We start from the raw sequence: 23,953 nt of genomic DNA, 5'->3' as shown, positions 1-23,953 counted from the left end.
TCGGTTAAATAATAAAAAAGTCCAAAAAGTCTTGACAAGACAGGCCATGTTTACTTTTTGAACACAGTATTTAACCAAAACCATAGTCTTTCTTTGACCTTATCCACATGTTTTAGAAGCCCAAACCAAACCACCGGCAGTCCTGCTCTTTGTATGCCCACCCTATATTTCACAAAGTGGAACTCTTGCTGAACGGAAACAGAAAAAGTTGTCAGTGAACTTAATCCAAGCAGCAATTACCATTCCTCTGACAGATGTTTTGCAAATAACTTTAGTATATAAACCTAATTTTATGGAGACAGCAGATAATAAATGTCTGAGGAGCTTGGCCTTTTGTTCATACTCATACTTTTCTCTTTGTTAATATATATACGACCCATGAGACTCACAGGAGGTAAACCCCTAATGTAAGGACTAAATAGGAAACATTTCAAATACAGGATTTTGACGATTCTGGAGAGAGACACGGATTGTGTTAAAGCTCTCAGTTATCCTTCTATCATTATTGTATATGGTTTCATCCACAATGGAACATCTCAATGCATCCAAAACGTACGTTCTAGGTCTTCAGAATATTGTCCTAAGTGCTAGACTGATGCTCTCTAGAGGGCATGACATGAGACATTTTTATAACTACATTCAGTTTGTTTATTAGTCTTACACAAGTTTGACCGTTCCCTGCTATGTTTTCAGCTCATTTACTCCACTTCTCTTAAGTACCTTAGAGTGTCTCACGAGACTCAATAGGAATTGAGAAAACTATCCAATAAAGTGTTTATTTAGGAAATGCCTGTGTGCACCCACACAATAACAGATTGAGTTCAAATGAAGTATACAGACAAGGGGAAATTGAGGCACGGACTATTTGGACTGAAGAAAGACAAAAAAAAGTAGGGAGGCACAATGCTGATAGAATGTAGAGCTCAGTGCCTGGCTGCAGGTCTGGGTTTCACTCTGTTTCCTCTCCTCTCTATGAGCTGCTGCAGGGTTTCTCCTCACCAGAGGTAATGATGGCCTCATTTTTGGCCGAGATTTGGAAGGAGGAGGAAATTCTATGGCTGTCTTCTGAGAGGTGGTTATATTACTGGGACGCCACTAATAAAGGCTGGTGCCGGACTGGGATACCACGTCAACCCCCCCCTCTTTTCTTCCCCTCTGAAGTCTCTCCTCCCAGCCCTCCCATTTATTTCTCTTCCAGAGAACGGCTGCAGTATTTACGACTCTTCAGAAAGCACATCCATCTCCGGAAGTGAAGACACAACTAAATAAATAGGTCTTCATCTGTTCGCTGAAAGTCACTGACTCCTTCTTACTGTCATGATTCCTCCTTGACAGCTGTTCTGTATAAATCACAACACTCACACTGCAGATTGTTGGCTTCCCGAGCCAGCAATGAGGCTGCCAGCCACACTCTGGCAGAGTCTCCTGCTCGGGCCTCACACAGTGTTTAGACCCGCACAATCCATCGCCCTCCATCCAACTTCTTCGCCTCACGGCCAACAATCATATCTGAGAGATCAAGCTTTTTTTCTTTAAGAAGGCAGATTTTGCCCTTGTATCTGGCTGGTGCACGAGGTGATGTCAAATCTCAGGCTGCAGAGCGGCTACAGCTTCTACATCACAAATGAACTAGCAATAAACACAACTGAGATCTGTTAGAAAAATGCCTGCACGTCAATAATCTCTAAATAGTGACATTAATAATTAAGTCAAAGTCACCTTTATTACTGGAGTTTTCAACAGCATTTCACAGACTGCTTTAAAGGTCAAGCATGAGGTTTCATGCTCAACATCTAAATAAATCAAAAGCAAGCTAGAGGTGTCTAACAAAACCCAGCTGGAACTACATTTAAAGATAGATAGTATATGTTGTAGTAACAGTTATGTTTATTTTTGAATAATCTCCCTAAAATGCACACTACTAGTGAAAATAACGTCTCTCACAGGTCCAAGGTGATGTCTTCCAATTATTTGATTTGTCCCACTCACAGTCCATAGCCCAAAGATCAATTTCAATGATATCAAAACAGACAAGAGCAACACATGCTCTAATTTGAGAGGCTGTTGGCAGAGGATGTTGAGCATTTATTTGAAATGATTAAACCCATTAATCAACAATCTAAATAGTTGTCCATTCATTTTAGTAGATTTACTAATGAATAACCTGACTCTTTCAGCACTGATATATAAGGAATGTTTAAATGTGACTGTGACACTAAAGTTGGACCTTTTTAAAACACCATGTTCAGTTAATAACATTAGGGTTGTGTCTGAGCTCTAGAGCGGCAGTAGCTTGGTCTGTGGGGACTTGTCTTGGGAACCGTGGGGCAGCAGGTACGCTGTGGACCGGTAGCTGAAGAAGTGCCAGGGCACTTTATTGAGCAAGGCATCAAACCCCAAACTGCTCACTGTGTGTATTTGGCCCTTATGTGTAAGAACGAGTACAAATGATTAATCAATTAGATTAAAGGGTGATTCTTCTTCTTTATTTTCTTGTTTCATTAATACGATTTGAAAGACGGAATAACACTGTCTTCCTTTTACAAACAAAAAGTTGAATCCTAAAGTATTAAATTCATCCGTACTCAACCCAATACACAGTTAAAACCCTTTGCTGCCACAGGTTCCTCTAGAGGCTAATTATGATGGCTTATGTTAGCAAACTTTGGATGGATATTGTTATGATATTGCTGACATTATTACCATTATTAGTTGGTTTTCTGACTTTATGACTCATCTTAAATTATTTTACACTTACATGTCACAAACAAAGATCCAATCGGTTCAATTTCAATTCATCACAAATAAAGTAAGAAGTTAAACCATTTCAGTTCACCTTGTGGTCACATGTGGTCAGGTCGCCTAATAATGATGTCGTTAAAGTGACTGCCTCAAGAGAATCCTGGGAAATGAAGGAAAATAAAATGTGCTATCATCCTGTCATTTCTGCTTGTGGCCACAGCGGTCGCTGTTCAGTACAAGTTAAGTTAATAGTTTAACTTTAATGCAACAAAAGTAACTTCAGAGACTCTTTGAATCCTCATCCCCTCATTGGTCCCTCCCAATCCTGTTTTTAAAATAATCATCACTGCTTTTCACAACATCAGCGATGCTAACGTTAGCAGCCTGCAGTCTTCTGTTTGGGTGTTGGTGAGAGCTGAACTAATCCATAGATGTGAAAGCTGCTGGATATGAAACAGAGCTTCAGCCATGACTGTTGATTCTCAGTGAGATCAGCAGTACCATTGACCCTTTTTACAGTACAGGGAGGCAGTTACTCATAAGTCTTAGAGGGTGACATGCTTCTTTATTACAGCTTTCTGCAGTAAACTGTTATTACAATAATAAAGCAGAGCTGCTGTCCATGTGACTGAGCTCTCAGTCAGCCATCCTCAAGAATCACTGCCACCATTGACCCATTTGGAACCCGATTATACAGTACTGAAGACACAATGACTTCTTTTACAAAACACTAGTGAAGTTAATGGAAACAAATCTGTCTGAAGGTTGTTAGTTTGAATCCCTTGACAGCTGAGAAAACTGAGGGCAGGAATACTGCTCTCCTTTCAATACTGTACGTAACTACTGCCAATGCACTTAATATCACTTGTGTTGTGCTGGTTGTACTATGCAGCTTTTCAAAATCAAAGCATGACTCTTCACAAAGTAATATATTACATAACAATGGGCCAATACTTGGTCAATAATGAATACAGCTTCACATGAATTTATCAATAAATGGCATGGCACTCTACATGCATACTGTCTACAGCAACACACAATTGATAAATATGAACAGTAACTCACATAGTAACAGGTTAAACACAAAGCTCCACCGCTGTGAGATGACATGACTGATCCCACACTCCATGTTGGGTATGGAGCATTGTTATGGAATGAGTCATTTAGCACGGTCTAACCCTGCCAACGTGGTTCTCATTACCCTCGCCATAGCCTTAAGTGTGCCGGCATAACCAACCCCCGCTTCTCCCCTTTGGCAACACACACACACACACACACACACACACACACACACACACACACACACACACACACACACACACACACACACACACACACACACACACACACACACACACACACACACTGACACACACACACAGTGCGCCGCAGTGTGGATATTTATACCCAGCTCTGTGTTTCCCATTAGGACGGCTCTGCCTCTGTCTCTGCTCTGCCACACAGAGCTCACTGGAGGAAATGGAACTCTGGGCTCAGTCACCTCAGGGACAGCTCCCTGCAGTCCCAGCTCTTGTTATGAAATGGGGGAAATCCTCGACAACGTGTATGTAATAACAGGGATCTTAGTGTTGTGTCAAGGATAAAATACTTTATTTTCCTCCTTCTGTTTGTAGTTAAGTGTATTAATAATAATGCAAATGCCCCCTTACAGCAGTTAAAGTTAGTGCTCACCAGCGGGTGGATGCCAACACCCAGATTCACTCTACTTTTGGTATGGGCTTTGTCCACTTTTGATTCACCTTGCTATGTTTGCCTTTTTTTAGATGCATTCTTAGGATCTGGCCCCTGGTTATTTATGTTAAGTCTATACACTGTTTTTTCTGTAATAGAAAATCATACCCATTCTGCCTTCAAAAGGTAAAAAATGGCCCAAATAAGTACATTAAAAGGAAGCTGCATTCGGAGTAATATTAAAACTAACCAATCACATGTTACCTCTGAGTTTTTTATTTAGTAGCTAGGATATCTGCCAGCTGGAAGCTTACAGTGGCAGCGGCTGCCATACTGAGGAAAGCCAGCACATGAAAAATGTTCACCACATAGTTTTAAATATCCAACAGTTATATGCAATTTTTTGCTGAAAGACATTCTGGGAAATTTAGGAAATCTCAAACTGATGTAAAAGTGAATAAAGGCAAATGGAAAGTGGTCGTTCAACTTTCCAAAGAGTGCTCCAAAGACAAGAGGCAGGTTTACTTCACAGGGCTCTACCCCTCAGGACACCCTTGTTACTATGAACCTGTCAAGTCTTTATGGATCCACTAAGATATGAACACCAATTGATTGAACCAGTAAAACCAGGTGGATCTTCTGTTCATCACAGTGACAGTTTTTCTCTCCCTCTGTAGCTCTTAAAGGCATGAAACTGTAGCTGTACTACTCAGGCCTTTCTTCTCCTGGTAGCTCTTATCTGTAGCTCTTTAAGAGACAGTCAAGGTTGAAAACAGCTTCCATTAGGGGATTTCATGCTCGCAAAGTTTCATTCAGCTCAACCTCAGACACATAGAGATTAGATTTGATAGGTTTCCTCCCTTCAACTTTTTCTTTTTCCTCTAGGGAGCAGTTAAGGTGCTGTGACACTCAGCATCGAACAACCGGAGGCTGAATGAAACCTGACTTTATCTCTGAACATCAATGTGGCTGATCGTCACCATCGTTCGTTTTTAAGAGTAATGTGTACATTTCTAAACCTTCTGCCTTGAACAACTAATGAAGTAAATGTAAAGAGAGACTCAATGCTCTTTGAGGCCGATTTATTTTTCCAATAAGGAATATCAGAAAGATGGATGTTTATGGAAGATTTGAATTTGCCGGAAATAAGAGGTTTCATGAACCAATATTAATTTAAGATAACTGCAGTGAGCCACACAATATAAAATCCCCTAAATCTGTTTCATAAAGAATCCACAAGACTTGATTTGAGCACAGGGGGCAATAGGTTGAAGTGCTGTCACAGCAATGGCTGAAAAACATGCATGTAGAAAAAATATGCAACACATCCTCATTAAATAACCACAGAGTGGTTTGCCGATGATTCCCAAATCAACATATAATCTTTCTATAGTTTAAACATGTCGTTAATGTTATTGTGAAACAGAGCTACTCGGTTATGTTTAGGCAACAAATTACTTAGTTAGTTTTAGGAAAAGATCATGCTTTGGGTTAAATTAATTATGCTTGATACATACATTCAGACATAGCTACGTTAAACTAACTTTGTAACCAAAAGTAACTATAGTCTGTATATAAGAAGTGGACGTAGTCACCGCAAAGTCAATCACTGATTTGTAGACTGCCGTTTTGACCCATTTTGTCCCTGACCATCTTGTTTTTTGTCCTTCACCATCTTGGTTTTTGTCCGTCGCCGTCTTCTTTTTTTGGTACCAGAAGTGACACGAGAGGGTGGAGCTAAGTACAATCGTAAGATGAACTAGACTTTTTAAATAAGCTGCTTGGACAGACATCCTATATGACAGTTTTTTCCTTCGGTGAGGACAGCTTGAAATATCAGAAGAAAGAAACGAACACATGCATGCTCAGCAGAAAAATTCTGAAAGAGTTTGGATTTCAAAACGAGGACATGAAAACACACAAATGCAACATAAAGACTGCGTCAAAAAACGTACTGACATTCACATTCAAGCTGAAGTGACCCTACGCAGGACTACAGATTCCTGCTCATGCATCTTTCACTGAACAGAAATAACACACTGTGTCTCAGTTGTTTAATGGGCACACAAACAAAAATGTAATTTGTGTTGTGTGCTGATCCTATTACCGGTTATCTGCTAGGTGCAGTTAAAGAGTCTTGTCGTCATAGTGAGGTTGTCAGGTCTGGTACCATGGTGACTGTGTAAGGACCTAAAACAAAACCCCTGACTGTATTTGGTATCCTGCACTCTTCCACATGAAAGAGTTAGAGTGCATAATTCTCCCTAAAACTGCAAAACAAATATCCGTTGCTAACAATTTGAGACCCAATGTTTCACTTAGTGAGCCTTAAATGTGTTGGTAAGTGTATTTGTTTCAATTTGAACAAGGCTCAGACTAACCACGTCCTGCAGGTTCGAGCATCTGTCCCCTAGTGTACCGTCTTAAGACACACGTAGACAGTTGAATAAATGTCCCGTTTGATCCGAGCAGCTTCATATTTCACCTACAGAGAAAACAAAAAGCCTGCGACTGTGATAAGGGTCTCGGTTGTGAAGCTGTGAGGCGGCTTAAGAACGTGACAGCATCGCCGTAATTGAAATATTCATGAACTGTAGATCTGAATCGTTGGTTTTTATTCAGAAAGCAACAGAGAGAGAGAGAGAGAGAGAGAGAGAGAGAGTCTGGGCAGATGTGGTGAGTGGAGATATGGGTGGGAGCTGTGAAAGATAATCAGGCAAACCCCCCTCCTCCTCACCCCCGCATCTCCCAAGACACAGTGCCCCATGTGATTGACACCGTGTTTGGCGCTGCTCCCTCTCTGACTCTCCAGAGAATAGCTTAACAGTGCGATCTTTGATAACGCCGTCACACGCTATCACAAACCTTCACGATGATTTGTGCGAAAGAATTGACAACAGCTCCTCAGGGTGAAATGGAGAGCCTCTCCCATGCTCCCACTGTCTGCTAATCCTCCACAGAAAGAAGGCCATGTGTAGGTTCAGCGATTGAGCAGACCTTATCTAAATTGTGATGCAAATGATATGTGAGCACATGTGTGTGTTGGCATTGTCTATGAGACCATGAGAGAGATAAAAAGGAACAAGGGAAAAGGCAGTGATGTGACTCGCGCAGCACAGGCAGTGACATACGTGGGCGTACGAGTGAGAGACAGCCTAAGAAGTATATAAAACAACACATCAGTCATCCACAGGTGGAGACAGGCAGGTGGAGTTCACAGTGTGTGAGGCAGCATGGTGCCAGCTCATTTGGCGAGACGCTGCTGCTGCAGAAGCCGAAACTGCAGAGACACACCGCTGACCTGGAGGCAGTTTGGAATTCAACAATGAGGAGAAAATAGAAATCTTTTGGAGCAGCGCAGGTCCACTTTGCTGAGGTTCTTATTTATAGCACATCGTGTTCAAATGTTCTAATTACAAACAGGTTGTGTGTACTGGCAAATTAAAAGCAAAACAGGGTCAGTAGTTGATATAGAAATGGTCATTTTCAGGTAAAATATTCCTTTGGGTAACATATACAATGAACGTGTGCTTTACTTGAATATTTCCATTTGATGCTATATTATATCATATTTCTTCTCAACACATCAGCCCCGGGCCAGCTGCCCCCAGCAGAGCCACACTCACCAGAGAAATGTCTGACTTTAGCCACCAACCAAATCCCGTACCATTTTGTAGAATTTAAAAAGAAATCATAAAGTCTTGCATTTCATATTTTTTTTTTTAACTGAATGATTAGATTTTTGCAACTTGTATTCACCTACCTTACTGACCGAATGTTGTTTCAAGCAGATATGTAATTCTGGAAAAGAGCACAATAAATACTTTTTTATTGTAATTGAAATATTTTTAGTCCAAAGGGGATCAGAATAGGCCTTAGAAAACAGTGAGTGCAATGTGACATTCTGAGTTGCTCTTGTATAGTTTCTAATTTTTTAATGCACTTATCTGTGCTTATTTCTGTCTTGGTGCTGCTGCAGCAGCTGAATCTACCCTCTGTGATACAATGTAACTTCTCTTCATGTCACAAAAGCCAAAATTCCCCCAAAAAGTGCTGAAAAGACATGACCACTGTGTCCTCAAGTGTAGCTACAGCCCTGTATTTGAAAGGAATTATTGTACTTTTAATTTGTTTTGCACATTAAGAGTTTACATATTTGACCTTCTGAACATCTTGTAACATATTTATAAAAACGGTAAACAAAGTACTTCGAATTAGCTCCACTCCAACCTTCTACAACATGACAGTGCTTCTGAAAAATGAATGCATGAATAATACTAAACCAATAACACAAATTATTCACGAGTACTCTCACTATTCAAACTTGAGTAAATGTTGCTGCTGACACTTTTTCAATTCATTTTGAATTTTGATTTGTAGTGGAACATTTTCTTTACATTTCTACACTACTAAGATTGAGTATCTGGATACATCTTTAACCCTTCAATGAAGTTCTCATTGGTAATCCCATCGGTAATAAACTGTACACACACTTTTCATCACGCTCCAATAACATAACTCATGAAAATAAAAGACAACATGATGAATTACCTAACTCTGACAGTAGATATTCCCATCACGTTTAAATGAATAAGTGAGGTTGTTTTTTGTTTCAATACCGTGCTTACTTTCTTGTGTGGATCATCTTCTTGCGAAACCTCCTCTGTGTCAAACAGGGACTTCTGGGAAAGCTCAGGTGATCCAGGTAAACACAGAAGTACGCTGCAGCAGGAGTACAAACCTTTTGCTGAGAGTATAGCAATACTTTCACAATTGGCCTAGGGGAAGAAAATCTTGCAAAACTGGTACTGTAACCTCGTGCGGCTATTTAAATTGGAGGGTGACGCACCAATTAGTTTGGCATTCTTCATATAGTGCACCTTAAGGTGATGCTCATCGGTCATGTGGTCTGAAGACAACAGACGGGTCTAGAAAGACCCACAGCGATTGCAGCAGCTGCTGGAAACACAGAACACAGGCAAAGTGGGCCTCTGGTCCTCTCTGACCTCAGGGTCAATCTATTACATTCTACCATCAGTTCTGCATGGAGACCTCAACTGTTGACCCTTAAACCGACGCTGTGGTAGCAACCTGTCAATCACTGTGAAGCCCCGCCCTAAAGCATACCCTGCTTTATGGTCTATTTGGCTCTAAATGGTCCATAATTTACGAAATGAACATCATGCTGTATTGCAGAAGACTTTAAACTAGAGATTGAGACCATACACTCGTGTTTACAATGTTTACTGAGGGAATAAATCAAGAGAGAAGTAGAGTCATTTTCTCATAGACTTCTATACAATCAGAGGAGTCACCTCCTGATGGACATTAGAGAGAATGCAGGTTTAAGACACTACAGCATTGGCTTCACTTTTCAGAACCGAATATTATCGCCTGCTCAAGACTCTGCACTTAAATAGTTTCCTAATAACCTCTTAATTCCCCCCCAAAAATGAGAGAAATAATGATTTTTACTGTGCATTCTCCACCACATCCACTCTCTGACTCTGACTGCTGTTCTACTGATGGGTACCAAATATGAACCAAGTCTTTATCTTGGTACATAACAGGATAAAGAGTTTCTTTGTGGAACATACTTCTAACGTTTGATAATCTGCTTATAGCATTGTATAATTATACTAACAAGCACAACTCATTATAAAGCATTTAATGACTTATGAGATCAAGTATCATAATACTAATAGTAGTTGTATTACATTATAATATTATAAGTAAAGTTAAATAGTATATCATTTCATAAATACTTATTAGAATCATCACTGTTTTTTAGACTAGTTGTTTCAGGTGTAAATCTTATTTCGTCTATTACTGAGTCTAAAAGAATCAACAAACATAACATAATTAGCATCTCTGGTTCATATATGTTGTATATATCTGGTTGCATGAATGAATTACATATGCACATATACATAACTGCGTTAATACATGTGTCTATGTGGATGTATGTGGATGAATATTAAGTTTTATTTCCCCCCTCTTTTTCAGTTTGTATCAATAGGTGTATTAAATACAAACACAATAATTAAAAATACATGTACATATGTTGGACATTTTGTTACTGTACTGAATTATTAATGTATTCTAATAAAAGTTGATAAAAAGTTGATAAAAAGAAAAATGAAAATGCCCAAGATGAAGACAGATTTTCTTTATATAAGTGTGGTCTGCTACATTGTCTGTGTTTAACAAACTGACATTCATATTCAAATAATTCTAATTTTCCCCTTTTCATTCTTATATTACCATATCCAATGATTTAAAATATAACTACATAAGGAACCAGCCCTACCACCTCTGCCCATTAGTGGATATCTTTCTTACTTCAATATATAACTCTTGAAGACTGAATCTGAGAGAAAGTAATGTGTTAAGCACATTTCTTTTCTGTACAAAAAGCCACAGCAGCCAGAAAACTGCTCCTGCTGGACTGCACATGAATGTGTTTAGCACAAATACTGGGAACATGGACAAAGTGCTGAGGACCATTGTATCTAAAAAATCATAATATTGATATCCTGTTAATAATGTACATATGATAATATTTTGTAAATAATCCTGCACCTCTTAAATCATATATATATATATTATATATATATATATATGGTTACTGACTCTCTATCCACATTCCTACACTCATTTGACAAAATGCAGAATGAACAAAGTTAAAGATGGATTTGACTAATAACATAATTTTTAATGTATTTTCAAATTTTCCTAGATGTCTCGATAATATCAGAAGAGCTGTAACAACTCCTCAAGAAACTTGAGTAAATAATTGTTTCCACACCATCTGACAAATCCATGTTGGAATCAGCAGGAGGAGAGCAGTTAGCTGTTAGCTGTTAGCAGGCTAGCACAGTCCTTTCTGGCAAAAAAATGGAGCGAACAGCTTACATTAAAGAGGTTGCATGGAGTTACAATATGATGCGTTCAAGCTCTGTTCAGTAAATAGGACTATTGATCAAAGGTAAGTTATAATGTTATCAAATGCAATTTTGTAAAATGCAATTTTTGGTGAGAAACATAACTAAATCAAGTTGTTTGAAGGAGAAGCAAAAGTGTCCCTTATCCGATTACTTAATCAGTCACTGGAATAATAATCCATAGTTGCAGCCCTAAATATTTGTTTTGTGAACTCTTTTGGTCAGAAAAATGGTGTAATGAAAATCTGATACTGTGACAGCTTTAGTGGGAAGTGACAACATACTGAGTACTTCACCCAGTATACTGTGGAGGTCATTTGTCCCTCTGTCTGTCTGTAACACAGTTCCAGTGAAAGAGGTGAGGACAGCATCAGGAGTAGTGTATCCATGTTCCCCAGCTCAATATATTTGAATATGACACATTAAGGAGACTTTTTAACAGGTTTTATGTTCTCAGCAATATTTTTTGTTCCCTTTGTTCAAAAGTTCACTATGTTGTTAATGTTTAGACTCTCCACACAGCTTACAACCTACTGATGTTATTGAAACATACGCCCTTAGATTTGTGGATTTCTTGACCTCATCTCCACAGTGGCAGAACAGATTTTCACCATTCAAACTGCATTTGAGACGTCCACCTCCCTTAGCTCAGAGATCCTGGTATCATAGGGATGACCTCAACAAAAACCAGTCCACATTCTGCACAAAGTACAACGTTCAACTAAAGGTAATATGAGTGTCAAATCAACTTTGCTTTTAAGTTTAATTGTGGCTAGTCCAGGAATTTCCCTTTTTGCTGTTTCCCTCCACCTTTTGGACTACAAAGCATAATATTGAATATACCAACATGATTTGGCTGACTCAAAGCTTTACATTAGATTCAGAAGAATGCACAGAATGAGGACTGGTGGTTTGTCTGCCATCACTTGAAATCTAAGAAGGAAGTAGAATTTTTTCTAAAATACTTTTTCAGAGCACAATGGCATGTGAGTATTGTGTAACGATAGACTCAAAGAATTCTGAAGCTGCAGATCTCTGTTCTTAAACCAATTTAAGGCAAAAAAAAAGACATTTTACAACAGATCGACAGTTGTAATGGTGAGATTGTTTTTATTCTCATAAAGCAATCAATGTAGTGTATATATAAGATTTTTTTTCTATAAATATAAAGGTTCTCTTCATAGCAAATGCAAAAGGAAATGACTTCAAAGCTGCGAACTATTGTAGAGGCTGTCAGCCCAATGAAAGGATTATTATGAACCGGAAGCACAGCGTGGAGGAGCGTTTGACAGAAGTCCTGATGTGTGCGTGAGCCGGGCCGCACTGACAGCAGCCGCTCGACGCCTCCTCACAAGGCCTCCTTTCTCCTGCAGCCGAAGACATGCGAGCTGCTGGCCTGGTGAGCTACTACGCTCACCACCATCACATTACTCCGCAGGATCAACCCTCAAGTCTCCTCTCAACAATAACGGAGACATCCAAGCTCCAGGTTCAAAAAAGTAAAAAAGAAATTTTAAAAAATGTGCCTGTACAAATGAATCAAAAATAGGCTTTGTTACAAACATGTATGATATGTGCAAGACAGACAGCCTCCACTATCAACTGTAGAGATGAGCCTGTTTACAGTGCCGTGTGGAAGTTTGGACACCCCTTCAGCACTTGTACAATGTGTTCTGATGATTCTATTAATGTTGCAGTAATTATAAAATATTGGTTTTTAAAGTTATATCCCTTGTGCCATCGGGCTTTAATAAAAAGATAACCAGAATTAAAACACATCGGTAGCATTCACTGTTCATTATCTGACATTATCACCTCAACTCAGTCTTGCGTACCCTCAGATAAAGAAAGGTACCATGAGCCTCGATGTTTCCTCTGAACCAGGACTAGCTCGACCACGAAGCTGTCCGTAAGCTTCACATTCCACAATATGCTCACACTCTCTAAAAGTGAACCCGTGCTACGCCCTGAGGGCATTCAAATCCTGCTGAAGTTTGTTTTTGCTGGCATTAAAAGTCAAAAATGAAAACAGCTCTAAATCATGTTTAAAGAAAAAACCTGCCGCTGCAACCTAAACATCAAGATCTGAGCAGAGGAAGATGTGAAGGTTGGAGCAAATGTTCCTCACTGACAGACTTAATCACACCATGTTTTTCTTTAATAATGTCAGAAAACAGACAGAGTTACTGAAGTGAAGACTCAATTATCAATATAGTTTCTGGTTCATTTCCTTTCAAACATCTTACGGATAACTCATCGTCTTTGCTCCTCTCTGGTGACACACAGGGTGCAGCCACTTTCACACGGCCTTTCATTTAGTTGAACTGATTGCGTGAAAAAAAAATCTAATGTTCTCATTGCTTTCATGTAATAGAAAAATAAGGGAAGATTATTGGGTGGCTAAATAAACTGTAAAGTCCAAAGGATGTCCAATGATTGACATGGCACTGTATGCAGAAACATGTGCTTGAACACACACTTGATTTGCATGTCTTCCAGCTGTGTATTTTAATGACTCGCATTCCAACTGCAGGCGGATTGTTTCATTTCAAGTTCACTGACCACAAATGCATATTAATAACTTTCTGAAAAAAAGGAACACACCGGTATTTGTGCATGTTTAAGACCCTTGTAGTACATATACTCTTACAATACAGCTGGCCATTTAACACCAAAACCACTTCATATGTTTTCATGTGTTTTTCCTTCCAACCAGGTTCTTGGAACCGGCCCGTTAATTCATCAGCGAACATCTAACGCGCTCTCATTTTGGTCAGAGGTGTGTAATCGTGGTGTCTTATTGTGCCGGGAATGGATCCACACTTCACTCTGCATTATGCAGCAGTAACTAGCTAGCACAATTAAAAGGGACAGTTGACCCCATGATCAAAACTACGTATTTTCCCTCTTACCTGTAGCACTATTAATCTTTCCAGATTGTTTGGGTCTGAGATGCAGAGGGTTGGAGATATTGACCGTTTTATATTGGAGACATTTCAACAGCTGGTAAAACATGCATTTTTGATTTCTGGGTGAACTGTCCCTTTAAGCAGTTTTTAAAAGTCTGTAAGAAGATTTACCAACTGGAGCTCTCTTAAAAAAAAACTTTCTTAGAATTAGAGTATTGCCTGAGAGGAGGTCCTATGGTAAAAAGACACACAGAACTAAAACATGCAGAAACACCGCTGTGGTCCTCTAGCCTGGCATAACGGTGTGTGCTTTATTTGGAAAGGAATGATAGAACTGTCGGGGGCCCGAGCTACAGACCACAAGCATCTGTCACAAAGACTCACATTCACAACGGATTCTGGTCCCGCATTTCCCCTCAGACCGACCGACACAAACTACACTGGGTTAATCGGGATAACGGGGAGCCACGAGGAAGCACTTGGGTTTCACGGGACTCTGCTTAGAATAGACCCGGCTCTCACAGGCAGTCCACTGATCAAAGACACAAGCACTCCATGTGAACTACTCCCAGCGGGGTCCACAGTAAGTCAGGTCATGGGACCTCAGGACCACTGAGGGTCAGCTGGCTCTTTGTGAGTACAATTCCATTATGTCCATAGTATGAAAAAAGGTGTTTAAAAAAAAAAAAATGTTTTAAAAAATCTTTAAATACAAATATATACTTACAAAAATCTCACAAATGTATATGTACATTAAAAAAAAACCATACCAAGTATTTTCTGTAAGTCCGAGAAAAATCACGAGAAAATAATGTGGATTATCATTCAGTTTGTCCCGAAGCAGTCTGTGTGAGGGACGGGGTTAGACCACATCACACCGTGGTCTCGCCCTGTTTACTGTTGGCCAGTCTCGTGTAAAACCTCCGCCACGAGTTGAGGGTCTTCCCGGACCAGATCCAGAAGCCGGAGGTGATGCCCACGATCAGCGTCATGAGATACTTTATCATAAAGACGGTGAAGTCGGGACTCATGTTGGGGTGGCTCTGGACGGGACACTGCACGGCGTACGTCTTGCACATCTGGCTGATCCACGTCCTCTCCCACTGCTCCCGGAAGGCCTGCTCGTAGAAGTAGCAGGCAATGACGATGGTGGCCGGCACGGTGTACAGAACGCTGAAGATCCCTATCCGCACCATCAGCTTCTCCAGCTTCTCCGTCTTGGTGCCGTCATGCTTCATGATGGTGCGGATGCGAAACAGGGACACGAAGCCCGCCAGGAGGAAGGAGGTTCCGATGAACAGGTAGACGAAGAGCGGCGCCAGGACAAAGCCCCGCAGCGCGTCCACGCTGTTGATGCCCACGAAGCAAACCCCGCTCAGCACGTCCCCGTCCACCTGCCCCACGGCCAGGATGGTGATGGTCTTGATGGCCGGCACGGCCCAGGCCGCCAGGTGGAAGTACTGCGAGTTTGCCTCGATGGCCTCGTGGCCCCACTTCATACCCGCCGCCAGGAACCAGGTGAGAGCCAGGATGACCCACCAGATGGAGCTGGCCATGCTGAAGAAGTACAGCATCATGAAGAGGATGGTGCAGCCCTCCTTCTTGGTGCCCTGCACCACGGTCCTCATGTCGTTGTCAAACCTGTCGTTGCAAACCACCTTGTCCTCCAGGAGAAACCCGGCGATGTAGGCGATGGACACCATGGTGTAGCAGCCCGAAAGGAAGACGATGGGCCGCTCGGGGTAGCTGAAGCGCTTCATGTCCACCAGGTAGGTCAGCACGGTGAACAGCGTGGAGGCACAGCACAGCACCGACCAGATGCCGATCCATATCCGCGAGAACTTCAGCTCCTCCTCGCTGAAGTACATCATCCCGTGAGATCTCTTGGGCTCGCAGGGAGCGCCGCAGTCCTCCAGCCCGAGGAAGCGGTAGTTCAGGTAGGAGGGCACTATGAGCGACTGCGGGCACCTGAAGTGGCCGCTCGGGTGCTCGCTTCGCACGGTTGGGTACTGGCCGGGACCGGGGCCGTCCGGCTCGGCGCGGTCCGACATGTTCTGCCCCACGCACAGCTCCCCGGCGCCGTGGACCGGGAAGGTCTCGCACGCGAGGCTGTCGGGCCACTGGAAGCCGAACTTGTTCATGAGCGCCTCGCAGCCCTGCCGCGCGCGCTCGCACAGAGAGCGGCACGGGGGCAGCGCCTGCTCCAGCACCGTGCACACGGGCGCGTACATGGAGCAGAGGAAGAACTTTAAATCCGGGGAGCACTGGACTTTGACCAGCGGGTAGAACTGGTGGACCTCCAGCCCGGCGTCCTCCTGGTTCGTGTGACCGAGCAGGTTCGGCATGATGGTCTCGTTGTACGCGATGTCCGTGCACAGCGGAATGGAGATCGGCTGGCAGAAGCCGTGCTCCGGTATAGACATTCCTCGGTCCCCGCCGCCGTACTGCCCGTTTACTCGGAAAATCCCCACGTTCAGAAACAGAATAGAAAACAGAAAAGTCAAAGCCATGGTGGAGAACGCGTCCGCCGCCGTAGCCTACTTTCTATTTTGTTACTTAACTCACGGTACCGTCACCGAGCAGCAGCCTACTTCCTTGAACGCTCTTTGTTGGCGTTTCTTTGCGGGCTTAAGATCAGCTTCTCCCAGCAGAATCTCACCTTCCCTCCGGCTTCCCTTTCGCGGCGCGGGCAATATAAGAATGTTAATCAGAAAAAAAAATAAAAAAAATCCCAAGATTTTAACGACAAGCTCGGCTTCTCCTGTTGAAATCCACACAAAAAAATAATAATAATAATAATAATAATAATAATAATAATAAGCCGTACTCCCGCAGGAACGAGTCTGTTGTTCCAGTCCTCGGTCTGCCCGACACGGCGTCAGTCTGCCGTTCAAACCTGTTCTGCTCTCCCTCACTCTGGTTCTTAGGAAAGTCAAGTTACGTACCGCTCTGTAGCACTTCCGGTCAAAACGTTCTAAATAAAAGCACCTAAATAGAGGACACTTAGTAAGGAAATACGGTTGAAAACTAAAATACTTGATGGCTATATGCATATTAATAAGATATAGTTATTGGCCTGCTGTAGCACTATGTTTATGTAAAATGCAGGCAAAAAAAGGAACATAGCACGGTTATCAATATTTGTGTCCTGTGTAGAGCAGCATTTGCGATATAAATGAGATGACAATTCAAAATGCATGAAAGAGAAATTATTCTTAAAACAAAAATAACGAAATTGAAATGACACAGATACAAACATTTTAACATATTTGAAGTTGGCGAGGGAAAAGCAATTCAGCATTGTTTAATAAGTGATTAATAACACATTTGCCACTACGCAAACCTAGAAACTACTGGTAGCTGTCTAAAGTCAAAATAATAACATTGAAAAAATAAAATGTTCAGCTTTGTCAGTATCACACTATGAGCAGGCTACAATGGGATGCGTCCAGTCGGATACAATACGGTTGCGCTGAAGTACTTCCTGTTTTTATCAGTCTCACTTTTACTAGCTTTATTTTCTCTCTCTCTCTCTCTCTCTCTCTCTCTCTCTCTCTCTCTCTCTCTCTCTCTCAGTAGGACCTACCAGATGGGAGGTGGTGGTGGTGGGTGGGGGATTGGGGAGGGCCTGCATCTTTCTTCATGTTTGGTTGGATTGCAGAGGTTCATTTCAGTTCACCTCTGCACAGTTATTGGAATGAATGCTGATGCCCAGGTCTGCCGCGCATCTTTATGGACCGTACCTGTGTCTGTTTTTGGTACATTTGTAGTAAATGAGCAAAAACTTGCAGAGCAACTACTAAGCTTTAAGATAAATATACTAGTCAAAAATCAAATGGTTTGGGTACTTACAATTTGATCACATGGGGATTGTAAAGTATTGTCATTTTCACTTATTTCAGGATATACATTTTTAAGATTTCAGATTTTATTTAATAGTGCATTAATCTTTATTTAGATTTTTTTACAGTGAGTTTTTACATACAGTCACAACACTGCAATGCATATTCATCATCTATTGATTTGTGTTCTATTCAGTTGCTGGATCAGTATTTGATCCAAGCTTAATTCCTGTTTTTGTTAAAAACAAATACCTATAGATTCTACTTACTGCACTACCATTTCAAGTAGGACCCTCCTCCATATCAATGGATGGGAGGCTATCCACCCATAATCCACTGCACTATATAGTGCTGAATGGATAGAGGAGGGAGACACCTATAGGTATAAAATAAACTGGAAGTTTCAGAAGCTGAGAGCACCCGTAGCTGGAAAGGATTGGTTGAAACAGAACAAAATGTTTTAATAGAAAAAATACTCACATGTAATGCAGGCAACAGTGTCGATATAATCACCTGTCATTGGTGATCAGCTCTCCTACAGAAGCCCCACTCGGCCATGTTTATCTTTTTATCTTAACATCACAAGTTAATCAATGTTTAGATAACCTGTTATCACAAGTAAAGGACTTCATTCTGAGATAAAAAGATATTTAACAACTCAAAATGAATGGATTCAAAAGCGGTGGCTTTTTGGGGTAAGCTAACCAAGTAGCCCTAAAGGCAGACTTCTCCCATGGTCACACAACAACAGACTGTTTCCAGCTGACACTTAACATGATGGACCTGGCTGAAAGTAAGAGTTAGCCTTTTTATTATTATTAGCCTGCCGATTCAAATCTAACCAACCCCATACGATTAGCTGTGAAACAGGCTAACGTTAGGTTAGCTGGCTGTAATGTTTATAGCTACCTTGAGAACCCTTAATAGAGGACAAGCAAGTTATACTACTGGTAGGTTTTGCTGACGTAACTCTAAAGTGATCACTTTGCTTAATTCAAGAAACGGCTCTGAAATGCCTGCTCTTTCATTTCAGACATGAACAGTATACAGTTCAAAAATATTATTGATGCCATCAAACTTATTTTCACTTTAAAGCTGGGTTAGGCGTCTTGTGAGAAATTAGCAAGAGTAAGCTTTAAAAGTATCCAACTGGAAAAATCCCTGCCACCACAGAGACAACATTAGATGTTGCACTACAGCCACAAAGTCAGAGCTCTACAGACACATGTGAAGCATTAATAAATTTTATTTCAGGTAAAACAACATTAAACAACATTTACAGAAGGACATTACATCTTCCATAATAACATTACATACAGGTTGTAACAAATAATGCAACAGCTATTCTACAGTATACTATATTATTTCACTCGATGAAGTGACTGACGACACTTCTGTTTTCCAAACCACTTGTGAAAATAATGTGTGTTCAGTGCAGCATACAAAAAAAGAGAAAATAATAAAATGTGAGAGAAGTTTTGTTGAAAAAAGTTGCAAACACAGATTCATTGTTCAGCACAGCGAGGATGCACGATGGATCCAAACATATATGTTTTTCCTTCCGATACCACTTTTTTGTTACATGATAAAGAATGCCAAAAATAGATACATGTTTATTCATATATGATATCTCTTTGATAACATTAAGGGGACCTTGGCAACCCTGTATACAACCATAGTGGAAGCATCACTATTTCACTTAATGGAAGGTTTGTCACCACCTTATCGATTTCCATCTTCAACATTTCTATTGAGATTTTTACTCTTTTCCCTTGTCACAGCGCTAAATGTGCAATTCCACCAAGTCTTTCCTTCACTGGACTTTGTTCAAATATATGAAGAACATTCAAGTTTGAACAGAGTGCCTTCAGGAACTCTGCCCACACAGGACTCAAAAATATACGTTTTGTACAAGACTGCGGGCTAACAAAGCTCCACAGAAGAGTGTTGAGGGGCAAACAAAGCGTGTGTGTGCCACACCGAAAGTATGCACAAGGAGAAACATGCCAAAAATAATTATTCAGCTGCTAATACTGCCTGCAATCCCTTAAAGCCACATGAGGCTGGGCAATCTTCGCACAGCTCGATGGTATTAACCCTCTTCTGTCACGCCGCTTTACTGGCATTACCCGCCCTGTCTCCTCCCCTTTTTTTCTGCCGCACAATCACAGCCTGCGGATGACACTGAAAAGCCGCGAGATAACTTCAAGTAAAGCGTTTCTATGAGCTCTCCTAAAACTGTGGTAAAGGTTTAAAATAAGGGATGATATTTACATTTGTAAGAAGGGCTGGTTTGCTTTGCGTCAGAGAAAGCAAGGTTACATATACTGTATATACAGTATATACAGTATATGTTTTCATATATTTTTATCATTAAGGGCAAAGCAGGTGCATAAAAGTAACTATACGGGCTGGAATGTAGGGTAAAAATACTTTTCTTTAAAGTGCATTTTCAAAACACTATTGGGGAGAATCTAGTCCATGATCATTTATTACCCACTGTGGTGGAAGAAGCTGGACTGGAACACAGTATTTGTAAAATGCCAAAGCACTATAACTCCAAATCCCTCCCTACTTTAAAGCTAAGGTCCGGATATTTTCACGGCTATCTTTACTAGAGTTGTTAGGATGCTGATGCCAGTATGCCTCTGATACAGCCTAAAATGCTGGATCAGCGAGTACTCAAGTCTATGCACCGATCTGACATCACGTTATCAGTTGTCATTTATCAGTTTTTTTACACCATACAGGAACAACACGTGTCATGCGCTACCCGATCCGTACAACCTGCCTGATTGGTACAGCGCATGTGCAACTCTCAATAGAGATGTGAGAAGTAAGAAGTGAGTTCGCTCACTCGTTAGGTAGTTCCATCACCAGCTCCGGATCAAACTATTGCTGCATCCGAAATCAAGTAAGAGCAAGCAAAATGTCACCACTAGTAAAGCGACAATGTGTTTTTAATGCACTGGTATCAAATCGGTACTCGGTATCGGTCGATACACAAGTTCATGTATGGAAATCAGTATCCGGAAGGAAAAAATTGTAAAACATCTCTAACACTTTCAAAGATAGGGGAACAAAGTCTATATTCTGCGTGAAAATGTATTTCAATCAAAATGTAACCGAAATGCAACCAAATTTCCAGAAAATCACCGTAAGACAATGCTTATTAATATGCATTTCCATCCACTACTGTTATGCAAATATTAGGAGTATAAGGGAGCATTGAGATAAACAGTTGGTGGTGCTAATTCCCCATTCTTGGGAATCTCAATCTCAAACTGCCGCCATTTTTTTTATCTCTTTAGTGGGAGAGGAAGCTTCATTAATTAATATGTCACCGGCTTAACTTTTCTATCTAGGCCAAGCGCGAAAAGTTTTTTCGCGGAATTTTTCACTTTTAGCGAACTCTCCAATGGTGTTTCCTGTCAGGTGTTTTTATGGGCAAATTGATAATAAAATACCCACAACATATGATTTTTTTTATGGTTAGCAAACAACTATCATCTTACATCTCCAGCAACAGAGCCTCATGGCCATCCCATCCCAGCCACCTGAAAAATGTTAGCCAAATATTGCTTGTCAATTAAGCTCTGGTCCATCAGCTCTTCAGAAAAATAACGATCATTAAACTTACACACAATAGCCTGGGCGGAGATAACAACTTGATGTGGCCAACTCAGACTGCGTCTGAAGAATGTTAGCTACTTAAGAACTTTGGAATATATTTTGGTACTGTATAAATATCACCTCATGGCCGGTATGGAGAGGAGGAATGATTACATTCTGTGACTAATGTATTAAGATAGACATTCAAAAATCCCAACCTATCTTTGAATGCAAAGCAAATACCAGATGGAGGGGGGCATGGAGGGGCTGCAGGTTTATACTGTACTGTAGCAAATAGGACTAGATGGGCGCAGGAAGGTTACCCTAGCAGAAGAGACATTTACATTATAAATGTGATAGTATGTGATTGTGTGTGTGTGTGTGTGATTGTGTGTGTGTGTGTGTGTGTGTGTGTGTGTGTGTGTGTGTGTGTGTGTGTGTGTGTGCGCGTGCGTGAGTGTGTGTGATAGGTGGTGGAGCGACATGATAAGTATCCACAGCTTCCAATTCTCCATAACACCATATTTGCAGCCTCATCTCTTCGGCATGTCAACAGTTCAGGGCCGATATTATTATTTCAGTCAATTTCAAACTGATTGACAGAGAGGAAGCCATTGTATTGATAGTACTTCACAATTATTACCGTACGTCTAAACTTGTAATATTCAGTTAATTTCACACAAAACATCAAAAGAATTACAGTAAAAACTTATTTGCAGATGATACTACGTTATACATGTGACCGTCATCATAAAAAGTTGCAAAACATTTAGAACGTGTAGGATGTTGAGGGGCACACATGTAGGGGAAGCCTCCCCATGAGAGCCCATGTCGGTGGTGAAGGGACTGATCAAAGTTAATCACCACCTACAGTACACACACTGCACACACACACACACACACTACCACTCACTGGAAAGCACTCATCCCCACACTTTTTGATTTGTCAGATAAGAAAAGCTCCGGATCAATCTTAACATTAGCCTCATGAGCTTAACAAAAAGTTGAAGTTATTGACATAGATCATCTGTTTCTAATAAAATATTGCAGATCTTTTGATGGTTATTAGATAAAGTGAAGGGGGAGGATTGTCGTGGGCTGGATCAAACAATAGGCCACACAACCTATTGCCTTGGTGTTTCACCATTTGTACATTAGCTCATTTGCATGGATGGAAGCCCCAATGCGTAGCTATTGCCCATGTTTAATACACTCATACACCCTAGCACATACACACCTCTCTATCAGACACACACACACTCTTACAGCTGTTGTCAATTACGGTATTGCACACTGGTTGGTGATGTCCCTGTTGTCTTATGTGTGCACCTTCAACATCTCCAGCAGAGATCATTTATTTTTGAAAGGCTTTTCAGTTGCAACACAAAACTCATCGCAGCCAGTTCCATCATGGAGGTCAAGTGTAAAAATTCAAAGGGGATATTCAATAATAGCATTTTTCCACCATCAGGGTCTTACTTTTGTAGTTTTGCAACACATTAAACATTAAAACATTAAAAGCCCATTTTGCCAACTGCATTCAAACCTTATTTGGAAGTGGTTTGAAATACAATTCAAATCTGATTACTACAGATTTGTCCACAAAATATATTGCCATGACTCCAGCATGGAAATACCGCAGTATACCAGCCTCCTCCATTGCTGAGTTTGTCTGGTGCAACAAAGAAGTTCTGCAAGGTCAACGTGACTGTGTTATAGTTCGGAGGGCAAGATGATGGACATCCATTTTTTCATGTTTCTCTGTTGGAAAGCTACGTAACCAGCGTAGCTACATAGTAACTGACACTTACGTCGTTACCACAGAACCCATGCAGATCATTCATGTACAAATAGTACTATATAGAGCACTGAAAGTTGCCTTATGAAGCCAAAATGGTTCTACTGACTGATAAGAAATAACCCAGATCTTTTGCATCCATGGTGCTGGGAACATAGAGCACTAGCGTTTTCTTTAACCCCACCTCCCAACCGCTCTGTGTCAGGCTCACTCACATGAATGACAGTTCACTAAGCCTGGATAATTAAATCCGGTTTGGCAAATTTAGAACTTTTTGGACTTAATGATTTCAATAAGGGCTATCCAAGCATTTGTACAGGAAAGTTAATTTACCTCAAAGATTGTCCACTGATTTACAACAGTCTCTCTCCAAATCAAAGTCTATTGGAAAAAAGTATTTTTGGGCCCCATGGT

At 40.9% G+C, this 23,953-nt stretch overlaps 1 protein-coding gene across 1 annotated transcript; it reads right to left on the bottom strand.

Annotated features, from left to right (window-relative positions):
• Positions 1 to 12,469: 12,469 nt before the first annotated feature.
• Positions 12,470 to 17,159, bottom strand: fzd1 (frizzled class receptor 1). The gene is made up of 2 exons (XM_054622405.1): positions 17,115 to 17,159; positions 12,470 to 16,962 (listed from the first exon to the last, which is right to left on the bottom strand). Exon 2 carries the CDS (start codon positions 16,795 to 16,797, stop codon positions 15,160 to 15,162), a length of 1,638 nt encoding a protein of 545 aa, XP_054478380.1. The 5' UTR covers positions 16,798 to 16,962; positions 17,115 to 17,159; the 3' UTR covers positions 12,470 to 15,159.
• Positions 17,160 to 23,953: the final 6,794 nt, after the last annotated feature.

Source organism: Anoplopoma fimbria, chromosome 20, assembly GCF_027596085.1.
Source record: "Anoplopoma fimbria isolate UVic2021 breed Golden Eagle Sablefish chromosome 20, Afim_UVic_2022, whole genome shotgun sequence".
NCBI lineage: Eukaryota > Metazoa > Chordata > Actinopteri > Perciformes > Anoplopomatidae > Anoplopoma > Anoplopoma fimbria.
This window is presented reverse-complemented; position numbering and strand designations above follow the sequence as displayed.

Bases quoted from the DNA above. Each gene is read 5' to 3' on its own strand.
- fzd1 (XM_054622405.1), bottom strand. From the start codon at position 16,797: ATGGCTTTGACTTTTCTGTTTTCTATTCTGTTTCTGAACGTGGGGATT.